Raw genomic sequence first — 20,311 nt, forward strand, 5'->3', positions numbered from 1 at the left:
TCTCCTAAATTAAACTTCGCAAAAGAACCATCTCTCAGGCCATGAATCGAGCATGTGTTCGTACTTCGTACCATATTCCACGCGGAAGAAATCTGCAGTGAGCACACACAGACTTGAGACTTAACTAAAAGAACAAAAAAGAGAAAAAAAAATGAGTGCGAAGCAGGGTGGCTGACACCGGGGCCCCAGCTGTCATGCGTCGGCCAGTAAGCAGTAACCGCAGTAGCATTAAATACTCCTAAATATGAATTCCTGAAAAAAAAATATAAACAGCCTCCCCCTCCCGTTCCACCCGCACCACTTCACTCTTCTCCTCCCCTTCACCTCTTCTTCTCGTAGATCTCCCGGGGTCGCCGTCTCCGGCCACGGCGGCCGGCACTCGGAGGAGAGGCGGGGCTCGGGGCGGAGGTCGGCGGCCATGTACAAGAACCAGCTGCAGGAGCTGGCGCAGCGGAGCTGCTTCAACCTCCCGGCGTACACGTGCCTGCGGGAGGGGCCGGACCACGCGCCGCGGTTCAAGGCGGCGGTGAACTTCAACGGGGAGCAGTTCGAGAGCCCCGGGTTCTTTACCACGCTCCGCCAGGCGGAGCACGCCGCCGCGGAGGTCGCGCTCGCGGCGCTCGCGCAGCGCGGCCCGTCCTACTCGCTCGCCGCCCGCATCCTGGTAAGCCGCCCTCCCGCGCCCCCTCGCCCCCTCTCCTCCTCCGCCGCCGCTATCTGCCCCTCGCTTCTGTACGAACCGTTTCTCCTCTCCTGGTATTTTTGGGTGTACTTGTCGCGGTGGTCCTTCGTGTTTCGAGCGCTTCCCGGGGTGGAATTTGGGGGGATCTGTGGGGGTTTCCTCTGGACTTTTTGTCGATCGTTCGTAGATCGTTCAAAGCATTTTGCTCCTGCAATTCGTTACAAAATTTGCGTGAGCGATTCCGTAGCCAGGCTGTGTCGTTTGGATTGCTCTTGGGGGGAAAGGGCGTGGCGTTTGACTGTGGAGTTCGTACCTCAGGTTCGAGCTCAGGAACATGTATTTTATGTAATTTCAGCAAAATGTTGGCGATTTTGGAGAGATTTTCGCAACATCAGCCGGTCCCTTTGAATCGTTCTTTTAGTTTGATCTGACTCTAGTTTTTACGAAAGAGAAAAACGGAGCTGTGATGTGGTAGCTTCCAGAATCTGCTTGGTTTGGGATTGGGGCTCGTGAGCGGCCCGAATTGCAGCGGATAATTGGTACGGAAAGCTGCAACTCTTTTCGCGTCAAAAATTCCCGGTGCCTTTTTTTCTTTGTTTTAAAAGGGGGATTCCTTTGATTCAGAGAGAAAAAGGTCGCAGTACTCGAGTTCGGTTTAATTTTTTTCGCAAGCTCGTGGTTAAAAAAAATCTTCCTCTGTTTTTTTAACAAAAGTACTATTATGTCGGAGTACGCTTACCACTGTAATTTTAATTTGTTACAGTATTAAATGGGCTTGGATTAGTTAATGAACAGAGCTTAGTTCCCACTCTACTCGATGCATGTACTAAGCGCAATCAAGCCTCTTAAACTTGTTCGTACCCCGCGCCGGCCATTAACCCTCCACTTACTTTAATCCCTCGTTAGATGTGCTCTCGCGCCGTCACGTCGACGGTGCTGCAGATAACACCCGGCATTAACTGCCAATTTGGAATTTCTTACAGCCTCGGAATTACCGCTAGGGTTCCGTGTTTGCCCGCACCGTTATTGGCGGTAGACTGCGAAAGTCTTCGGGCCATTAACTGCTAAACGCCGATTAGCCAAACCTGTCCATTAATGGGCGCATTGATGGGGGCCGGAATTAAAAAGTTGCCGCGTACACTTGACTCGAAAGCCCAGTTGCGATGCAGGGTACGCCGACGAGGTACACGTACACACGGGGCTTTGAACGGAACGGAATTGGCGAGCTCGTGGAAGCGTCAGTGTGAAACGGTGGGGGAGGGGGGATTAGGTTTCGGTCTTTATAGTGGCGGTATTAATGGCGAGGGCGAGGGAGTGGGTGGGGGGAATTGAATTGGAGACCGCCCGCACCTAACCGGGGCATCGCAGGTCAATGCCAGTGGGCCCAGGATGGTTTAGTGGCAGGCAGGCCCCCTCACAAGCCCACCATGGGGCGGGGGCAGAGAGAAGGGAGGGGGTGTGGTGGTGGCGTTGTTGCGCCGGTGCGTGCGTGTTTTGCCGATACGGTCCGGTCAGATCAGGTCAGCCATGGGTGCTGCCACTGCTGGGAACCGGCTTGCTACCAGTGCGCCTCCCTAGTGCTTTGTTTGCTACCCAGCGACTAGGCTTTGGCTGGCTCCGAATTGATCTGTGGATGTACGGGACAATGTGGGTGTGGCTGCTGGTGCTAGTGCGGGGACGTCGCTTTACTCCCTGCCTTTTAGGCAGGGTTCTTGGTGCGGGCCGAGTGCGATGGCCGCCATGTTGAGTGGTGGGTGTTCTTGTCGGTCTGCGTTCTGCACGGAGATTGTTCTGTGGAATTTGGGGGTTTATATATTGTGGCCAGATGACACTTTTTGGCCAGAATTTTTAAAAAGGCTGATCTGGGATTGGATGGCAGAGGGGGTCTGCTTCTGAATGAGTTCTTATTGGGTTATTTTCTTACTTTGATGTATCAATTAAAATCTGGTGGCTCGGAGAGACATGTTCTTGCCTCATGATGTAAGTTCAGATTGGTCTCCAAGTAGAAATGTTACTATCTCAGACGAATATTCATGCGATTTGCATGCGGGTCAATATGTATTTGGACGATTCATGTTACTAGTACTGTGAGTAGAGTGGTTGCTACAATAACTTTGAACATTGGGTCAGTCAAATGTTAGGCATGTTCAACGATCCTTATAGCTGACTGTCTTGGAGGTTTCAAAATTGGAGTCTGGACTATCACAGAAAGTGATTGACCTGGTTGCTGGATTGCTGTTTCACTGGATGCGATCATTGAATGGTATTTAATTCTTCTAGATCAACTGAAAATTAAACATAGAAAATGGCAAAACTTCCTAGGCAGCTATGGTTTGGTATCTGGTGGTAAATACTAACTAGCATGGAGCTCATACTCCTGCAGGACTGAAGATATATCTGGTCATGAGCATTATAACATTCATGCTTTCTTGTGAAAAATTCAATGAAGGTCCCTAGATGTTATCTTGTGGTGTACGTTGAGCCTCTCACTACTTGTTTGTATTGACTTCTCGTGGTCAACTACCTCCTGTCCTTCAGGTGCTGGTGGTATTATTGTTTTTACATTCTGTGTTAGTATATTCAGAACTGATCTGCAAGAAATCTCCTTTTTTATTGTCCATCTTATATCCATGATCTGCCTGTGTAATATTGGAGTTTGACTCATGTTCTGCTGTTTGTATTAGTGCATTAGTTATATGCCCCTTTGTATTCATTGCCTCTTTCTAGTCAGTTAGTGGACAGCTCAACTACCACTTCTCATTTGAGCCTCATTTGAATCATAATCCTTGCTGTCGAAGTATTATCTGATTATCAGTGTCTTGATCTGGAAGTCATCTTCCTTGGGATTCTGGAGGCCCTTTTTTTCTTGAGTTGATTACTTCTATTCCAATCAAGACCAATAATAAAGGCTCTTAACTAACTATCTCCTGTCATAAAGTTCTCTATTATCTGTCTGTTGGGCTTTAATATTTTTCTGTGATCATTCTTTAACCTTGTAAGTAGTATCTTGCACGCTCAATTTCTATTCTTTATTTTACAGTATAAAATTCAATCACTTGCTTATGGTGCTAAATTTATGTTAAACAGGATGAAACAGGGGTTTATAAGAACCTTCTACAGGAAGTAGCTCAGAGAGTTGGAGCGCCGTTGCCTTCATATACAACAGAGCGATCTGGCCTGGGCCACCTGCCGGTTTTCACATGCACAGTAGAGCTCGCTGGTATCACATTTACAGGTGATCCTGCTAAGAATAAGAAACAGGCTGAAAAAAATGCTGCTTCAGCGGCATGGTCTGCACTGAAACAATGTGAGTATTAGTTATTGCATATTGATGAAAGAAACTGTAGGTCTATTGCTTATTGATATTTATCTGCAATAACCTTGAGAAAGAGAGAAGTATTGCGGTTTCATTAAAAATGGTCTCTCTACTTCTTGGAAAGATATTTCTAGGTCAAGATATGGATATTGCCTCAATTTTCACTTGGTGCGATGCAAATATTGTTATATGAGCCTTGGGGCATCATTTTCTCTATCTTTTAGTAACTTATCATGACAAATTTTGGGCTAATTTTCTACTGATTGTATTTATCAAGGCAAGTGATCAAATCTTTGTAGTTTTGTGTTTTATATGCAAGATGGGTGACCTTATCTCTAGAAGTGCTACTTCTCATTCATTTGGAGCCCCTTTCGTCAGAGCTAGCATGACGATGTAGTTTGTGTTCATTTCATACTTGGAAGTCATGTTAGCGCAAAAAGCTTAGCAGTAGGTTTTGGTTTAACTTACTTTGCTAGTGGAATTGGACCAGGTATATCTTGTAGATTATGCCTATTTCTGTTTGGTTCCAAGGAAACCCCTCACTACCAGTAATATGATCTGCAAACATTTTTTTAATGTCATTCTCTATTTACAAATGGGCACCTTCTCACTCTATTTCATCTTTCTGCAACAGTGGTACGTGATGAAGCGAATTCATCCAATGAGCCGGAAAATAATGATGAGCAGGAGCAGATCAGGATTGCTCGAGCCCTTCTCAATTATCGCTTGAAGGAGAAGATGGCAATGGCCAATTATCCCCATGCTTCGCCATTCCCCAAGAAGTTTCCCATGCAGCCAGAGAGGAAGCCTTCTTTTGGCCAATCTTCCCAGTCCAACTACTCGAAGATCCTCCCTCTATTCCGCCCTAAATCAAATTCAAGATGCAGGCCAGAGTCACCAGCATCTACTGATGGAGCGTCTCAAACGGCTGTACGGATCATGGAAAGCCTTAATCCGAAGTCAAGGTTTCCAGCGGCAGAGGCAGCCCCCTATGTGCCAGTTGGGCACTACCGTATGCCTTGCCATAGCATGGCTCCTTCAGTCACAATCAGGACTGCCGTTCCTGTGTTCTCTGCTCCACCTCTCCCACCTCCAGCTGCACGCACGCAGCAGCAGCAGCAGCTTCCTCCTCTCATGAGCCACCCACCACCTATTCGGATTGCATCTCCAGTTCGCATCAGGTCAGCATCCCCAATGTTTGGACCCTCAGCTCCAGTTCAGGGTCCGAAGCCTGTGATGTCTGTTCAGCTGAAGGATGTGCAGCAGCAATCGAGGAGGGAACCTGTTTCACCTGTGATCCCTGTTCAGGTAAAGGATGTACAATACCGACCAATGAAGGGATCAGTGTCTCCTGTGATTCCAGTTCAGGTAAAGGATGCACAACACCAGCCCCTTGTGGGATCGCTGTCTGCTGCGATCCCAATTCAGATGAAGGATGTGCAAACCCAAGCACCAAAACCGAAGGAATCACTGGCTGCTCCAATTCCAGCGATCAAGCCTTCGGTTAAGATCGAGGCTCCTGCTCAAGCCAAGGAAGCTTCAGCAGTAGTTACCAGTGAAGCCCCATGTTCTGCTGCTGGCAATACCACCGCTGTGGAATGCACTACATCATCAGACATTACCCCGACAAGGCAATCAAGCACTGTGGATGGCGACGTTAGCAAGGCAGAAGCTGAGCACGAGGCTGAGGCTCAAGCAGTGGCGGAGGCGGCTATCAGGCAGCTGGAGATCAATTGACTTCGAAAAAAAAATGCTCGTCACCATCTTCTCCCAGATTTTGTAATTAGCTGCCTCCCGTGCACATTCCGTTCTGTTTAGTTCTTGGTATGTCCTGGTTTCAATTAGGGCTGTCTGGGCAAGCTGCGCTGTGGTAGGGAACACCTAGTTTTTCTGTTCGAGAAAAAAAAATCTGAAAAAAAAGCACATGTAGTGGTGGTAGGTGGTTTGCCCGGTGTTTGGTTGGAGACGGTTATACTTCCCTGGATATGCAGTTGGTCTGCGTTTTACCCCAATGATGAGGTGGATTGTGAGGTGCCTCTAGGGAAGGATTATGAGGCGGCTTTTACATCTAAATTCCGTTATCCTTGTCGGCCCGCCGTAATTTTTATTCTGCTGCTTTTTCTTTCTTTCTTCCGTGCAGTGCAAATGATGGTGTGTGTGGGTGATTGGTGCATTTTACCGGTTAGTAGGAAGTATGATGAAAGGGGATTCCTGCAGCTTTTCGTCTTGGGTACGATGATGAAAGTCGGATGCATGGAGATCCATGTTCCGTTGCGTGTGATCCTTGGGGGTAATCTGAAGCCGCTCGGTTTGGGGGAGGTACCGTCCGAATGATGGATGATGCGCAAGAGGCCAGGGATCGGCCGTGACGTCGGCCGGGCCCTGCACCTCGGCAACCGAACTTGGGACCACGGTCGCCCCTCATGTGCTTGGCTCACTCGTCTCGCCGAACGGGCTAAAAAAAAGAAAAACGAGTTTGGAAGGGCTAGAGAAACTGGAAAGCGGTTGTTGGGTCAGGAGTCGTGACCACAGTCCACACACCACACCAGACGCTTGCTTGGCTGCAGTAAGGAAAAAACAAAATCCGGTGAGCATTTAGTAAGGGCAGCCGGAGCCACCAAGACAAGGCTCCGGCCAAAAAAAGCCAGCCACGGCTGATGAACTGATGATGATGATGGCGCCCGCGATCTGGAACCGCATCCCCCCCCGCTGGCTTTTATTTTTCTCTTCCATAGGAAAGAACAAAAAGGCGATCAGAAGCCAGAGCCTCCCCTGCGCTGATCTGAACTGGCGAGTTGCACTGCGCGGCAGCAGGCTGGGGGGACTGCAGCGCAGGGCCAGCTGAACTGATCGTGCGCATGCCGGGCATGTGTGCGCCCTGATCTCACAATGATGGACAAATGTTCGGCCCTGTTGCTGCGGCGCTAGGCGGCTCCAGTCTGTTTGACCTGCCTACAGCGTGCTGACCCCGCACCCCACGCCGTTCAAGTGGCAGCCGCGTCCGGTCCGAACAACGGCGCGAGTCGCCGTTCCGTTCTGCGACGCGGGCGCGTTGTTTCTGCACAAGGGAGGATTAAGAAAATGATTTATAATAAAAAAAAGGGAGGCCATGGGCCACGTCGCGGCGTGGCAATGGCATTTAGCACGACGTGCCAGTACAGCGGGCATGAATGCCACTCTGGGCGAGGCAGTGCGGGCAGAGGCGCGTAGGGGGTTGCCCCTGCCGCCGCCGCTGCAGGCTCAGCGGTTACCTCTGACTGACCGGCAAGGCGAGCAATTCTCGCAATGAATTCTGATGGGCCGGCGGCAGCGGGCGCGAGTAGCAAGCGTAGAGAGCGAGGCGGGTCGATGAGGAGGGAGGAGAGGCCGGAGTGCCGGACGGCATCGTTTTCGTGGCCGCTGTGGCCAACAGAGGCGATAATAATTGGAGGAGGACGGGGGGCAGCCGGGCAGGCAGAGGAAGCTAGTAGTAGTAGCGAGCAATAGATGCGCGGCACAGCTAACAGGAGGCGCCTCCCGAGTTATGGCGCACTGATGGCGCCCCAACAGGGGGATTTATTGCGGCCTCGCTCGCCTTGGCGTCCGGCGTCCCAGCCTCGAGATTAGCGCATGCTCTTGTTCCCCCATGCTGCTAGGCTCTACTACACATCGGTACGAGTTTCAAAAAAAAATAAAACTCTCATTTTCTGAAAAATCAAATAATTTCAAATTTATTTAAATTTATATAAAAATTTATCAACATTTATATCTCCAAACAGATCTAGTATAGAAATATATTAAATAATTAATTTAATGATACTTATTTTGTAATATAAATGTTAATATTATTTTATATAAATTTGATCAAATTTTAACTATTTAATTTCTTAGAAAGTGGGAGTTGTATTTTTTTAAAACGGATGGAGTAGCAGGCTTATCCGTTGCGGGTCGCGCATGATCACCGAGCGACGGAAGTCTATTAAGCTACGAGGAGGTTGCGTTTTTTGCTCATGGACGAGAGGGCAATTTGTTGGGGAACGAACACCTTCGACGGCGAGGTGGAAAAACAGAGGTTTGGTACACACTACACAGGACTCAGAAGAGACAAAAAAATAAAGAGTAAAAAAACCAGAACCATTCTTGGAGGAGTAAGCGCCGGCACGGTTATGTTATGATTGTCGGATGGAAATCGTCTCAGCGTCGTCAGCGTTCAGACTTCAGACCCAGGCTTCGGCAGCAGACTGGCGGACAGCAATTAGCCGGACCCAGCTAGCCCTCGCCCGGAGCCGGACCTGCGGCGGCTTCAGAGTTCAGACCCCAAAGTCACCCAACCCAGCGGCACGCACGGGCCAAGCGTCAGAACTTGGACCGAGAGTAATCGGCCCAGGAAGGAGCCACCCTTGTGTTGCTGGGCTGCCATTTCTGCGCAGATCCCATGTTTCGCAAAGGCCTAAACGAAAACGTACAGCCCAGCAAATATTACTGTAACGGCCGAATCGGATATAGAGGCAATGGAGAGCTGGTATTCCTTGGGTTTTTTCAGGAAGGGATCGGAAGAAGACAGCGGGATAAAAACGGCGGCGTGCATCACCGTGTCGCTCTGCTGCGTCGTCTTCGCCCGGCCTGTCTCTCCCGATGGCTTCCTTTTCAACGCTCCCGCGACCGCGAAGGCCAAAACTGGAAACCGTAACCGCCCCTCGGGCGGCATGCAAGGCGAGCGGAACAAACATGATACGTCCGGGATATCCACAGCTAGCGACCGGGAGCGCACGCCACGTAGGCAAGACAACGACGTACAGTAGTTGGTCACTTGGTCTGTCAAAACGAACGTAAGTACGTGCGACGTACCGGAGCACTGTAACGAGGAACTTGGTAGCCGCGTACCTGCCGCTGTGCGTCCTCCGATCCGTCGTCGTCAACAGGGCCGGGGCTTTCTTTTTGGCTTGTCATCCGGATCCGATCGGTGCCAGTGCCAGGATGAGATCGCTGCCGTCGTCAACAGTGGGAGGTAGCGTTCGACTTGGACGAGCCACGCGCCAGATGCAACATTGCTAGCTTACCAGACATCGTCGAGCTGAGCACGAGCTCGCTTGCGTGGGTCTTTTTCTTCGGAAGGAAAGTGGGTGTCTGCGTTAGATTTAGTCTCACGTTAAAATTAATAATAAAAGGAGTATAATATATAAGGTGGGGGCCGTCCCTACCCGTCGGGTTAGTCTTTTTGGTGGAGTTACGTTCGAGGTCTCGATTGGTTGGGTTTCGATAGATTTGAGTCTGATAGGGTGCCAACTCGTAGGTATATCAAGACAGGCTGAATTCTATTACGCATTCTAATAAGTGGTATTAAAGGTGAAGATCGAGTTAGACCTGACGTATGACGAGACATATGGTTAGATTTAGTCCTCACCCATTGGTTTGCTTTGGTCCAGACCAGACGTCCAGTGCCAGCCATCGCGCTTCAAATGCCCACGGTGCAGTGCTTCTTGGTGTTTTTGCTGGTCCAAATTAGTGGGACTTGAGGGCAGTGGCAGTTCTTGCGGCCCAAGGGGTTTCGTTCAGTTCAGTACGTGTAGAAGAATTCTTTATGTGTTCACGGGACGATACTCCTCGAAGTGAAAACCGGAGCTTGTGTTTCAGCAGCCACCACCGAATTTACCTCAGCTGTGAGCTCCGGCTCCGGCGAGGTGGTGTTCTTCCAAAGGTACCTGGAGCTCGATCGCCCTTTCGATCCTGCACCTCGGTTTCTCCCTGGTTTTCTCTTCCTAATCTCGGGTTGCTTTGGTTCAGTGCTGGTCCTTTGGTGTGATTGAGGCACTCAGTGCTCCTCTTGTGCTCATGTTGACGGATCCAGCCCCCCTACCCTCATGGAGTCCCCCTCCCCCGCCGCCGCCACCTCCGATAATTTTCAACCACAAAATAAGAAGAGGAAGAAGAAAATAAGAGGAGGGGGATCCTAGATCCGCCACTACTTGGCGTTGTGCATAAGAAGCTCCAGGTCCTCGCAAATGAGTGCTCCCACATCAAGAGCGTGCGGAAACAGCTGTTCTTCCTTGAGGCCGAGGTCATTGCCATCCGCGCGTTCCTCCTCAAGGTGGCGGCCATGTAGCGGGAGGGCCCGTCGACATCCAGCCGAAGGCGTTGGCACGGGAGGTGCGGGAGACCTCCTATGACGTGGCGGACTGCGTCGACGGCTTCACAGCATCCTCAGCCTCGCTGATGGTGGGCAGCAGTAGGGCGGCAGATTGATCAGGAATTTCTTTGTCAAATACACCCGGTTCCTCCGGATGCTCCAGGCTTGCCACAGGTTCACTAACCAGATCGAAGCGCTGAAATTCTAGCAGTCTGAACATGATACAAAGATTTCTACGCTGTTCGCTGAAGAGAATCGCCTGGTTGGCATTAACAGACCAAGAGTCAAGCTTGTGAAATGGTTGGTCCGGCAAATGCAGTGATGGAATCAGGAAATTTTCATGGAGGGGGGGGGGGGGGGGAGCGAACAAACGTGATCAGTATCTCACAATATATACTTAAAATATACTCAATTCCTCAACATAAATCGATCTTCTTGTATTTTTGGTGCAATTCATCGCTACTTCGTATCGTTAGTTTCATGCAGATTGATGAAATAATTAGTGACTCTGAAGGCTTTGATGTGCGTGCTATTGGGGTAGCTACCTTTCTCTCTCTCTGACTTGTACGTCATTTGCACCTTGGACTGCACATATGCACCGATATAACTGTTACTGTGTATGGAGTGGGGTGGGGGGGGGGGGGGGGGGGGGGGCAAGGCCCCTACTGTCACCCCAGTTCTCCCGTTGGGCAGAGGGTGTTTGAGGGGGTTATCCATCGTAGGATTCGGTGGACTGAGGATGACAGCACTCGCCCGCCAAATTAAAGATGATTTCCAATAGACCTTGTATTTATCGGTGTCTTAGAAGCCCAATTTGGGTAAGATTCTACGGGATTATCAGTGTCGGATTCCTCATGGCAACAAGATTAGTGAAGATACAAAGACAGGGGATGAAATGAAGATTATTATAGAGATCAGGGAATATCTAGCGGATAAAAGGTACACAGATAACTTAGTTTTGCGTAGAAGATTTCAGTTTTGTTGATCATTTTTATAGAAAGAGAAAACAAACTGCATTTCTCTCCCTGTACCATACGCTAAAGTATCGTATGTATAGTCACTAAATTTTGATAGAACTTTTTTCAGTTTGGTTATAGCGCTCATCACATCTTTGCTGCTTACAAATCATTAATAAGTGTATTTGTTCCTCTATCATGAACCTAGTTACGATTTAGCTGCTGCAGTAGAAATATATGAGAATGCAGTACAATCTGCTGACAACTAGCATCAATCTAACATTCATGCATAGACATCAATACAAAATTAGCTAAATAAGAGTATCTCCAGCGGTACCCCAATAAATATCTCCCGATAAGGTGTTATTGAAATATTCTAATACCACTTTAATGAGTTATTGGAGGAGATACTTTTACGGTTCCTAATAATTCTATCACAAAACAACTTGTTGGGAGAGTAGGACCTCCTTTTTTTTTAAGAAGAGTTTTTTGAGGAGAGCTGGGGTAAAATATTTGGATAAATCAATAATTATTGGAGAAATGGGAATATATTGGGTATTGATAAAGCGTACCTTTTTCTAATACTAACAGTTTAAAAAAGAAAGACTGCCCGAGATGTTCAAACCTAGGTCTCCACAGCTGCCAGTTGCAGGCTTCAGCCCATCATGCAGCGAAGCTATGTGGGGGCTAAAAACAAGATGGCTTCAACCGCCAATTGCATGTGGCCCGTTAGGAATGTCAGCTCGTCGGGTTACAGTCTTTACCCTTCAGCTGCTTCTCCCGTCTCACCCACTACCAAGTGCGCCGCTCCCACTGCGACTGCAAAGGAGTATAATAGGATACATCCGGATACTATAGACTAGGATCGTTTGTAATCTCGGCTTGCCTTTCACTCTGAGGAGGCTACTTGCAATCTAAGCAATGCACTCCTTTACAGCAATATAGACACCAATTCCACCTATTCGATTTTCCTGCAACTCCACCAATAACCAAGAAAGCAAATACTGCGTGCCAGAGTGCTGGCCAATCATAAGCGTGTATTGCGTTCCAATTCTTTTTAACCGGTTTAATCAAGGAAATGGACTTGCAAGGCGATCTGGTAACTCCGTGCCATTCAGAAAATCAGAACCCATGGCCAGTACCCAGGCCTTCACAAGCAGCAGCTAGCCTTCGCCGGGTTAAATTAGCGGAAATGAGTGCAAATTTACAAGGCAGCAGCATCTTTACACGGTTGGCCTTCCCAAGTTCTACAGCTAGTTAAACATGCATTACCTAGCTAACAGCAACGGCTTACCGTCCTCTTTTCCAGATTACGCAAAAGTGGAGGCTGCTCAGAGCGAGCATTTAACCATCTTCCATTAGAAATTCACTTGTTATGTTGCACTGGATCACACGAAAGACCAGTTGACGAAGCAGAAGGCTAGGCAGTGCACGTTGCTGTCCTCGCCGAGAACTTTCCACGCGACGGCTTGCTCGTAGGAGACATGGCGGCCCATTCCAGACAAGCATACCCCAGCGGGCAGGTACGCGTAACCCTGAATAAAGAAGCTCAACGATGAATTCCAACCTGAACAATGACTATCATCCTTTAAAAATGGACTCACCATGTCAGGTAAATGTGAACAGCCATGTAAGAAATGGGTTCAGGTTTTGTTTAGCAGGTGCGGATCGAACTAGAAGGCTAGCAGCATAGCTTCTGCAGTGAATCACAGGAACCACCTGCCCTTTATAAGGTTCTTCAAAAAAAAACGGCTGGCTAGCAGGTAGGTGCAGGGAGTTGAGTTTTTCAAGCGTGGAAAATTGAATATGTTGCATTCGAAAAACTGTATGACTTGCATGATGGTTATTCATGCTGCATGTCGATCACCATGTCATAATAAAATTGTATGACACCTGCCTGAAGAAAAACAGAGCAAAATTCACATTGCATGGTTGGATTCAGCAATTGTACCTGTTCCATCAGTTTAGGGATCTCCACATGCAATGCCTTCCTACCAGCTTCATCAAAGATCTTATCCAATGTGAGATCTTGTAGAGCAATTAGAGTTGTTTCTAACATGTCAATTCCCATCTGGTTGCCAAAAGTAAACACAGGCTTTTCCTGAGAATAAGACACCAACGTGTGAGATGAGCAAAGTTATGTTTATCTTGTTGTGTACAGTTAGCTAGCTTCTACAGGCAACCAAGCAACACCCCTAGACGTATCCAACATATTCAGACTTCAATTACATCCCTGCATAAGACCAAGCAGTTTCGATAAACAAATACGGAAAAAACAATTACCTTGAAAGAGCAGCACAAGACAGCATCTTGATGATCCCAGAACATTCTCAACAATGATTCTCCAGCTTCATCCGCGTGGCTGACCAAATCCACCCCCAAATGGTACCTGCAAGCATGAAGTTTATTATTATCTTATTCTTTGGTATCCATTTCATTTTCGACAGATGCTTGTCCTTGTTCAACATTGCACCAGTCCCCTTACGACAAACATATCTTTGTTCAGTGACAGCAAAAATGGAAAAATGCACTTACTGGTAGCTTTGGCAAATCCAGCGAACAAGTGTTGCAGCTTCAGGGAAGCCAGAAATTATCTTCTGCCCAGTGCTCAAGCCAGACCGCGAGGGAGAAATAGCCATCGATACTCTTTGCACAGCAGAGACAATGCTTCGAACATACTGACGGGCAATAGCTGCGACGCTATCTTGGAGATGTATTTCGTAGGGGAACTGAAAGGCAATTGTCAGCACAGATCGTAGGTTGCAATCATCCTGAGATCCATCCCCAGAGGCATGTTGCGCAGTAGTACCAACTTCAAGGCTAGAGGCCAAATCTAATGTTCTTCCAGAGGGTACACCATCCTGTGTAAGGTACTGATGGTTAAAAGCTACGCATGTGAAAACGAGATTGATTAAACTAACATTGTGGAGAAAAATAGTTTGGATTAAATGCAGATAACAGGCATGTAAAATTGTAAAAATGCTTTATTCATGGTGACAAGAAAAGGCGAAACACCACATCACACACATAGTGATGCAAGTGCAAACATAGAAAGGAAATGGAACACCATGAACTTTATATCAAAGAAAAAATAGAAAGAAACACTCACTGTTTTTATGTCCAAAGGTATAACACGAAAGCCTGAAGATATCAAGGGAGCATCATCAGGGAATAGCTCATCTATTGGTGCAAAGACAAGCTGGAAGCAGGATCCCATTGATTTCTCGTCAATTCCAGTGCAAAGCTGAAAAATCCAGTCAGATATCTGTTAGACACCATTTTCACAAGGGGATCCAATACACTAGAATTACTAGCCATAAATTGACATGGTAAAGTTCCATATTTATCAAGTGATTACTCTTAGTGAAGTATTTTTTTTTGCTTGTTAGCACTGATTTGTAGCAACAAGCTAAGACTGCATTTGGAACCCACCAAAGTTTTTCATGATTACCTGAAGCAGATGGATATCTCTTGACAAAACACCTTCATCATGTGTAAGAGCTTGCCCTTCAAGGCGAACAACTTCTAGGATCTGCATGTTGAGGAAAGGCCACAATCTCATTACACATACAAAAATATAGTACAGTAGAATGCATAAATTTGTTTTTCATAACTGCAAATTCCATATTATTTTGGCCAATGCTATGGTCTGGTTAAAATTTTACATTAAAGCTAGCCTACCAAAATGATAACACTTTACCATGGAAAACTTATGGTCTCTTTATCAGAAGAAAAACTTACATTACACTAAAAACAAAGGAAGAGAAAAAATGTCCAAGATATCACTTAAGCGAAGACAACGAACAAGGATAATCTATAGCAATAAGAAACAGAAAATCTGAAATATTTCCAATAGTGAGTAAACTGTGAACGATAATAGCACTTAGCAACTAGCAAGTATAACATTTTCCTGCAGAGGTAGGTAGGTAAATTAACATACCTCCTCATTCTCCACTGTATGTGCAAGTGGCATGATAATCTGACTCCCAGAAAATCTCATAGGACGCAACCCAGGCAGCGAACAAGGGCTTGTTTTCAGTGCTGAAGCCGAATATGCATCGAAGTTATAATCGGCCCATTCAGACCGATGTTCCCTTAGGAACCTAACAAGTACTGCTGGTGGAACACTCTGGAATACCGAACAAGAACAGAATAAGAATTCAAGCAATCATATATTTAAATAAAGCAACAAGTAATTCGGATGAGCAGATTTCACAAACTTTATTAATTCTCAAGCACTTACAGTTTCCATTAAACGCCAGCAAAACTAACCAAGTTGAACTACTAGTACAGTAATGCCATACCATATAACCAGGCACAGTACAATCTAAAGTCATAAGCAAATGAAATTCATAAATTTATAATAGTTTGTCAGTAGACACGGATGCTTTCCTAACGTATAATGAAGTTAATCACAGATTCATTTCAGGGTTATACAAGTGAACTATTGCCTGGAAGCTTTTATACTCTGAATTTTAAGTAGCAACAGGCAACTAATTGTCTAATTTATATGAAACTATTGCGCCCTCACCTGCAGTAACATGGATGCCTTAGCACATATGATACCTCCAGGAGCTCCGAAAGCACTTGCAGGATTGCTACTGTTCCTAATCTTCTTTGAGTTGCAAGTAATGATAACATCTTCTATGCCATCTCCACCCATGACAGACCAACCATCATCATTGAAACCACTTATAGCATCGTTAAATCCTCTAAAAGAGCATAACATTCGTGTTATAAATAAACAATATGGTCCCTCCCAAAGAAAAATCACTGAAATAACAAGAGTACTATCACTATCTAAGACTCACCTACTAAGCCTCTGACTAAATGTTCGCAGGACAGCTGGTTGCCTCCCCAATGCATATACAACCTCTCCACTTGTTTCTTGAGCAATTTGTCTTATGTACCGTAGTGCCTTGATAAAATAACAGTCAGTGTGCGTGCAGAAATTACAGATAATCCATCACTCCAAATATGCATTACTTGTATCCAAGGGAAAAGGATAAAGCAAAGGGTTTGTTTTGTAATTGAGAGTAAATTTTACAGAGACTGTCCGAATGATGAGAATTAAACTTCACATACGTGAATTCCATGAAACCATCTTATCTAGAAAGTTAAAACCAATGAGAAGCAAGAAACACAAGTGCACTATTGATCATATGCTGACACTTCAAACATATATTACACAAACATGCCTAATATAAAGGTACCAGATGATTTTGTAGGCACTAAGTGGAAATACTACGTAAATTTATACCTATAGATTGGCTTAATAAATACTGAACTCCACTCCAATCATATGATTTAAGAGAAAGGTAGGCATTTATACACATACTACAAAATTATATTATGAAATGTCAAATATAAATGTCAATCTGGAAAGTTTTCAATAACTCACTGCTGTTGTCATCTTCTGCGCAACTACCCTAGACGACTCATAGAGGGGCCGAAGAACTTCAGGAACACTCCAAGCCTGTAAAATAGGATTGCTGTGAATGAGAAACTAGATGAAGGAAATTCAACATCAGTGTAGCTAGCATGTCGAATTTGGGGATCATACATCTAGGTCCAGATGGTCCACTATACGCACAATCGAGCCCCCACCCTCACACTGGCGGACTAAATAGCCACTAGGAAGCATCTCAGCCCTTACAAATTGTTGTGCCGTGGCAGTGCTTTGACCAACCCCTGAACCACTCAAAGATCTCTCACAGACCTGAAATATACAGGAATATAAACACAGGAAACAATAATTTCCTTGGGTAATTTACCATGTTAACAAGTTAGGCAAAGGGAAAAAGGTTCATATCTATACGCACCACAAGACTGCCATCCTCCAGAGTGGTTGTGTATCTCAGTGTCCAAAAATCTCTAGCAGGAACTAAAGTAGTAGGAGCATACATCTGAAGGCACAACCAAGAACAATATATAAGAGCCTGCTATGTTTCAACAAATGGAATGATCAGAAACAAATGCCAACCTGCATGCAAACAATCTCAATGGTCCCACCATTTCCAGCTGGTAACATTGTAAAGACTTCAAGACTGCGACAATCACGGAACCAAGATGGGCGGTCTTTCAAGATCTCCACAATCTATCAAGCATACTATCATAAGAAACCTCCAGAGAATTTACTCAGTGCAACAGTACATTCCCAAAATTTTCCTAATAGAGTTAAAGTTTTGGAACCATGTGGCACAAAAGGTTTTAGAGGATGAGTGTCCAACATGGCAAGGTAGATATGAACAGAAGATTTAGTAAAGAATCCTTGTGAAGCACCTAAGCTACCTGTTTTAAGAAAATTAGTCAACCAAATAATACAAACACGATATTAGCCCATGAGATTGCTGCATTTGAGGTTATGTACATATAAAAACCTCACTTTCAGACAAGTCCTACCATCATACAGAGAAAACAGCTTCAATGTTTATCCCATGGAAACCAACAACAGATAAAACAGTTTCAATGTGTATCCCATGGAAACGTACAGCAGGATTTCTTCAAGTAATAATAAGTTCTGAACAAAGTGCCAAAGCATAAGCTACCTTTGTTGGTTCCAGGTTCACAAGACCACAGGCACGGGCAGCAACACCACGGCAACCATGTGAAACGGTCACAATACCGAAAGAATCCGGACCAGGCTAATAAAGAAAAAGAGATCGATATAAGCATGTTCCAATGCACTTAATTTTCATGTCTGGGTATGGAACCTCGAAAGTTATCAACCCACCTTCATCCCAGGCATCTGGACCCAATCAATAGCAGTCCCTGTAGCCTTTGAGAGGAACTCTGTCAAGGTCTCCTCAGCTATGGAAAGGAGCCTGGCCCAAAAGGGGGAAAAGATTAGCATGGACAGTAATTAATAAAAGAAGTAAAGTGAACCCCCAGTTTCGCAGCAAACTAGGCTGACTTACCCTGATGGGTTACTTGCATCCCTTAGGTTGGCAGGAGTGGTCACATTTGATTCACAGCTGACGTCATTTGCTAATGAAGGCTGCAAGCAGCATATAATGGTATCAGAGGAAGACAAGATCCACCACGGGCATCCAGATATGTATCAACTTCAACAAACAACAAAATGTTATACTATGGCTTGTCATTGACAAAACCTAGACTTACATTCTGCAGCTGCTGCTTCATGTACGCATTCTCGTGAACCAGCTGGGAGACCTGCTTCTGCAGACGCTCATTCTCCTCCATGAGAAGCTTGTTCATCGCAGTCAACTTTCTGTTTACTGCCTGGAGCCTGGAAGACTCCTTACGCTGCTTATCACGGCACCTAACACCATGAACAATGGACGTAGAATTCAGCTAGAGCAGGCAAAAAAAAAAATCAACATCCACACAGAATTGGCAAAATCACGAGGGCGGAATATGTGTTGGCCGTATGCACAGAATAGGAATGAAGAGACTTTCAAGTTTGCACATCTCCATTTGGGGCAAGAATTCATTCTCCCTGATTTCTACAGCCATCATTACACTTTACGTTGGACCAATCACAGCATTATGCTGGGAACAACTACATTATTCATCATTCATCAAGATTCACCTATCAGGAATAGTTTTCAGGTAAGCTCTAGCACGATTCCTGACTGGCAGAAAAGCGCGGCGACGGTGGGGGCTCACCTTCGGTTCTGGAACCAGACCTTGATCTGCTTGGGCTCGATGTTTGAGAGGATGGGACACTCGCGCAGCAGCTGCTGCCTGCGCGCGGAGCTGGGCTTGGGGCACTCGGCGTACACCCGCTCCAGCGCCTCCACCTGCTCCGGCGTGTACCGCACGTACTTGCCCGTGTCCATGCCGCCCTTGTCGTACCCGCCGCCGCCGTCGCTGCTCCCGCTCCGCATCGCCACCGCCGCCGCCATCGTCGCCCGGCCACAGAGCACCACGGGAAGCAAAAGCTCCTCGCGCGTCCTTGCGAGCTCTCAATTCCTCCTCGAAGTGATCAAAACCTGCGAGATTTCAACCAAAAGATACGGTGTCAGAAAAGAAACAAACTGCAAAAATAAACTGTCGGCGATTAGCAACCCTCCCTGCTCATCAGACAAAGAAACGTAGAAAAGCACGCAAAGGGGTCAGCTTTTGGCTTGAAACCGAGGAGAGAAAAGGGCAGCCGCTGCAGGAGCAGAACACGCAAATGCGGCCGATTAGCCGCGGCGGAAATCGGGGCCGGGGAAACGACGCCAAGTCCTGCTTGCAGGCCATAAAAATCCAGCACGCAAGATGAACGGCGGTTGCAATCCGCATTCTATTCCCTACCCACCCCGGTTTTCCCACGTAAAGAGCGGATAAAAGCTCACCCAAAAGATCACTTCATAGGCTCGCAAGAAATCCGAAAAAAGAACTGCAAGAACACGCAATGGCTGACCGCGGAGGTACACGGACCGGGGCTATGAGGAGTGACGCGGCCGTCACCTGTTCTCAGCTCTCAGCGCGCTAGCAGCCGAGAGACGTACGGGCACCGTCGCCGGCTCCGGAGCGCCCCCTCACAGCCTGCCCCCGCTCGAGCCGGCCACCGCGGCAGCGCACGGAGCCTCGGCCATCACCTGCCCGGAACGCGCCCACCCTGCTCCGCCGCCCAGAACCGGCAGTACCCGCTCGCACGCCGGGCTCCCGCCTCCCGGATCCTGTCGAAGCAGAACGAGACGAGGAACACAGCGCGGCACGAGAGTCGATAGGGAGAGAGAGAGAGAGAGAGAGGACAGGGTCCGGGAGCGGCAAAAGGCGACAGCTTTAAAGCCGAGCGAGCGAGAGGCGGAGAGAAGAGAGAGAATGGCAGTGCTGCAGCTAGCTAGCTAGCACGTCTACTGTGAGGAGCACGAGAAGAACCGAAGAAGAGGTGGAGAAAGCTGAGGAGAGAGAGAGAGAGAGAGAGAGAGAGAGGGACGAGAGGTAGGAGGCCACGACCACGAGAGTGGGTGGACGCGGTGCACGTAGTCCGCCGAGCGTTGAGGGTGGGGCGCACAGCAGCGGGCGTATGGCGGGTCACTGTTGCTCTGAAAAGACGTCATTATTTTGTCCGTGACATTGCTCTGTCGCGTGACCCTGCCTCGTTTGACGACGAAAATTGCAGTGACGAAAGCATAAATGGTTTTTATTTCCGTGGAAAACTGCAAATGTGAAACAAGCAGGTTAAGGGGTATTTGGATCCATAATCTAACTTTTATTCCGGATAACATGGAACATTTAGATGCTAATTAAGGAAACTAAGACTGTGTTTAGTTCCCACTGACTAAAGCAAAGTGACT

At 47.0% G+C, this 20,311-nt stretch overlaps 2 protein-coding genes across 3 annotated transcripts; one reads left to right on the top strand and one right to left on the bottom strand.

Moving 5' to 3' along the window:
* Positions 1-280: 280 nt before the first annotated feature.
* Positions 281-6,091, top strand: LOC112875570 (double-stranded RNA-binding protein 6). The gene is made up of 3 exons (XM_025939453.1): positions 281-664; positions 3,770-3,989; positions 4,633-6,091. The coding sequence occupies exons 1-3, from the start codon at positions 419-421 to the stop codon at positions 5,733-5,735; spliced, it is 1,569 nt and encodes a 522-aa protein (XP_025795238.1). The 5' UTR covers positions 281-418; the 3' UTR covers positions 5,736-6,091.
* A 6,053-nt stretch (positions 6,092-12,144) lies between these two features.
* Positions 12,145-19,879, bottom strand: LOC112876488 (homeobox-leucine zipper protein HOX9). 2 transcript variants are annotated; one of them, XM_025940611.1, is made up of 19 exons: positions 19,479-19,879; positions 18,690-19,015; positions 18,183-18,342; positions 17,978-18,057; positions 17,794-17,884; positions 17,609-17,704; positions 17,044-17,157; positions 16,883-16,966; positions 16,624-16,779; positions 16,462-16,536; positions 15,872-15,978; positions 15,592-15,772; positions 15,001-15,189; positions 14,512-14,592; positions 14,170-14,304; positions 13,596-13,921; positions 13,344-13,449; positions 13,012-13,161; positions 12,145-12,595 (listed from the first exon to the last, which is right to left on the bottom strand). In XM_025940611.1, exons 2-19 carry the CDS (start codon positions 18,926-18,928, stop codon positions 12,449-12,451), a joined length of 2,517 nt encoding a protein of 838 aa, XP_025796396.1. In that variant the 5' UTR covers positions 18,929-19,015; positions 19,479-19,879; the 3' UTR covers positions 12,145-12,448. The 2 variants fall into 2 exon arrangements, with proteins under 2 accessions (XP_025796396.1, XP_025796397.1); XM_025940612.1 differs by having other exon boundaries at positions 19,449-19,879.
* Between the last annotated feature and the right edge of the window lie 432 nt (positions 19,880-20,311).

The sequence above is a fragment of the Panicum hallii genome, chromosome 9 (assembly GCF_002211085.1).
Source record: "Panicum hallii strain FIL2 chromosome 9, PHallii_v3.1, whole genome shotgun sequence".
Classification (NCBI taxonomy): domain Eukaryota; kingdom Viridiplantae; phylum Streptophyta; class Magnoliopsida; order Poales; family Poaceae; genus Panicum; species Panicum hallii.

What these genes read in the sequence shown, in the direction of transcription:
- LOC112875570 (XM_025939453.1), top strand. Translation starts at nt 419, where the DNA reads ATGTACAAGAACCAGCTGCAGGAGCTGGCGCAGCGGAGCTGCTTCAAC. An exon ending in CGCTCGCCGCCCGCATCCTG is followed by an intron (nt 665 to 3,769) that starts GTAAGCCGCCCT and finishes TATGTTAAACAG; the next exon opens with GATGAAACAGGGGTTTATAA. An exon ending in ATGGTCTGCACTGAAACAAT is followed by an intron (nt 3,990 to 4,632) that starts GTGAGTATTAGT and finishes TTTCTGCAACAG; the next exon opens with TGGTACGTGATGAAGCGAAT.
- LOC112876488 (XM_025940611.1), bottom strand. Translation starts at nt 18,928, where the DNA reads ATGGCGGCGGCGGTGGCGATGCGGAGCGGGAGCAGCGACGGCGGCGGC. An exon ending in GATGCAAGTAACCCATCAGG is followed by an intron (nt 17,885 to 17,977) that starts GTAAGTCAGCCT and finishes CTTTTGGGCCAG; the next exon opens with GCTCCTTTCCATAGCTGAGG. An exon ending in CGCAGAAGATGACAACAGCA is followed by an intron (nt 15,979 to 16,461) that starts GTGAGTTATTGA and finishes TATTTTATCAAG; the next exon opens with GCACTACGGTACATAAGACA.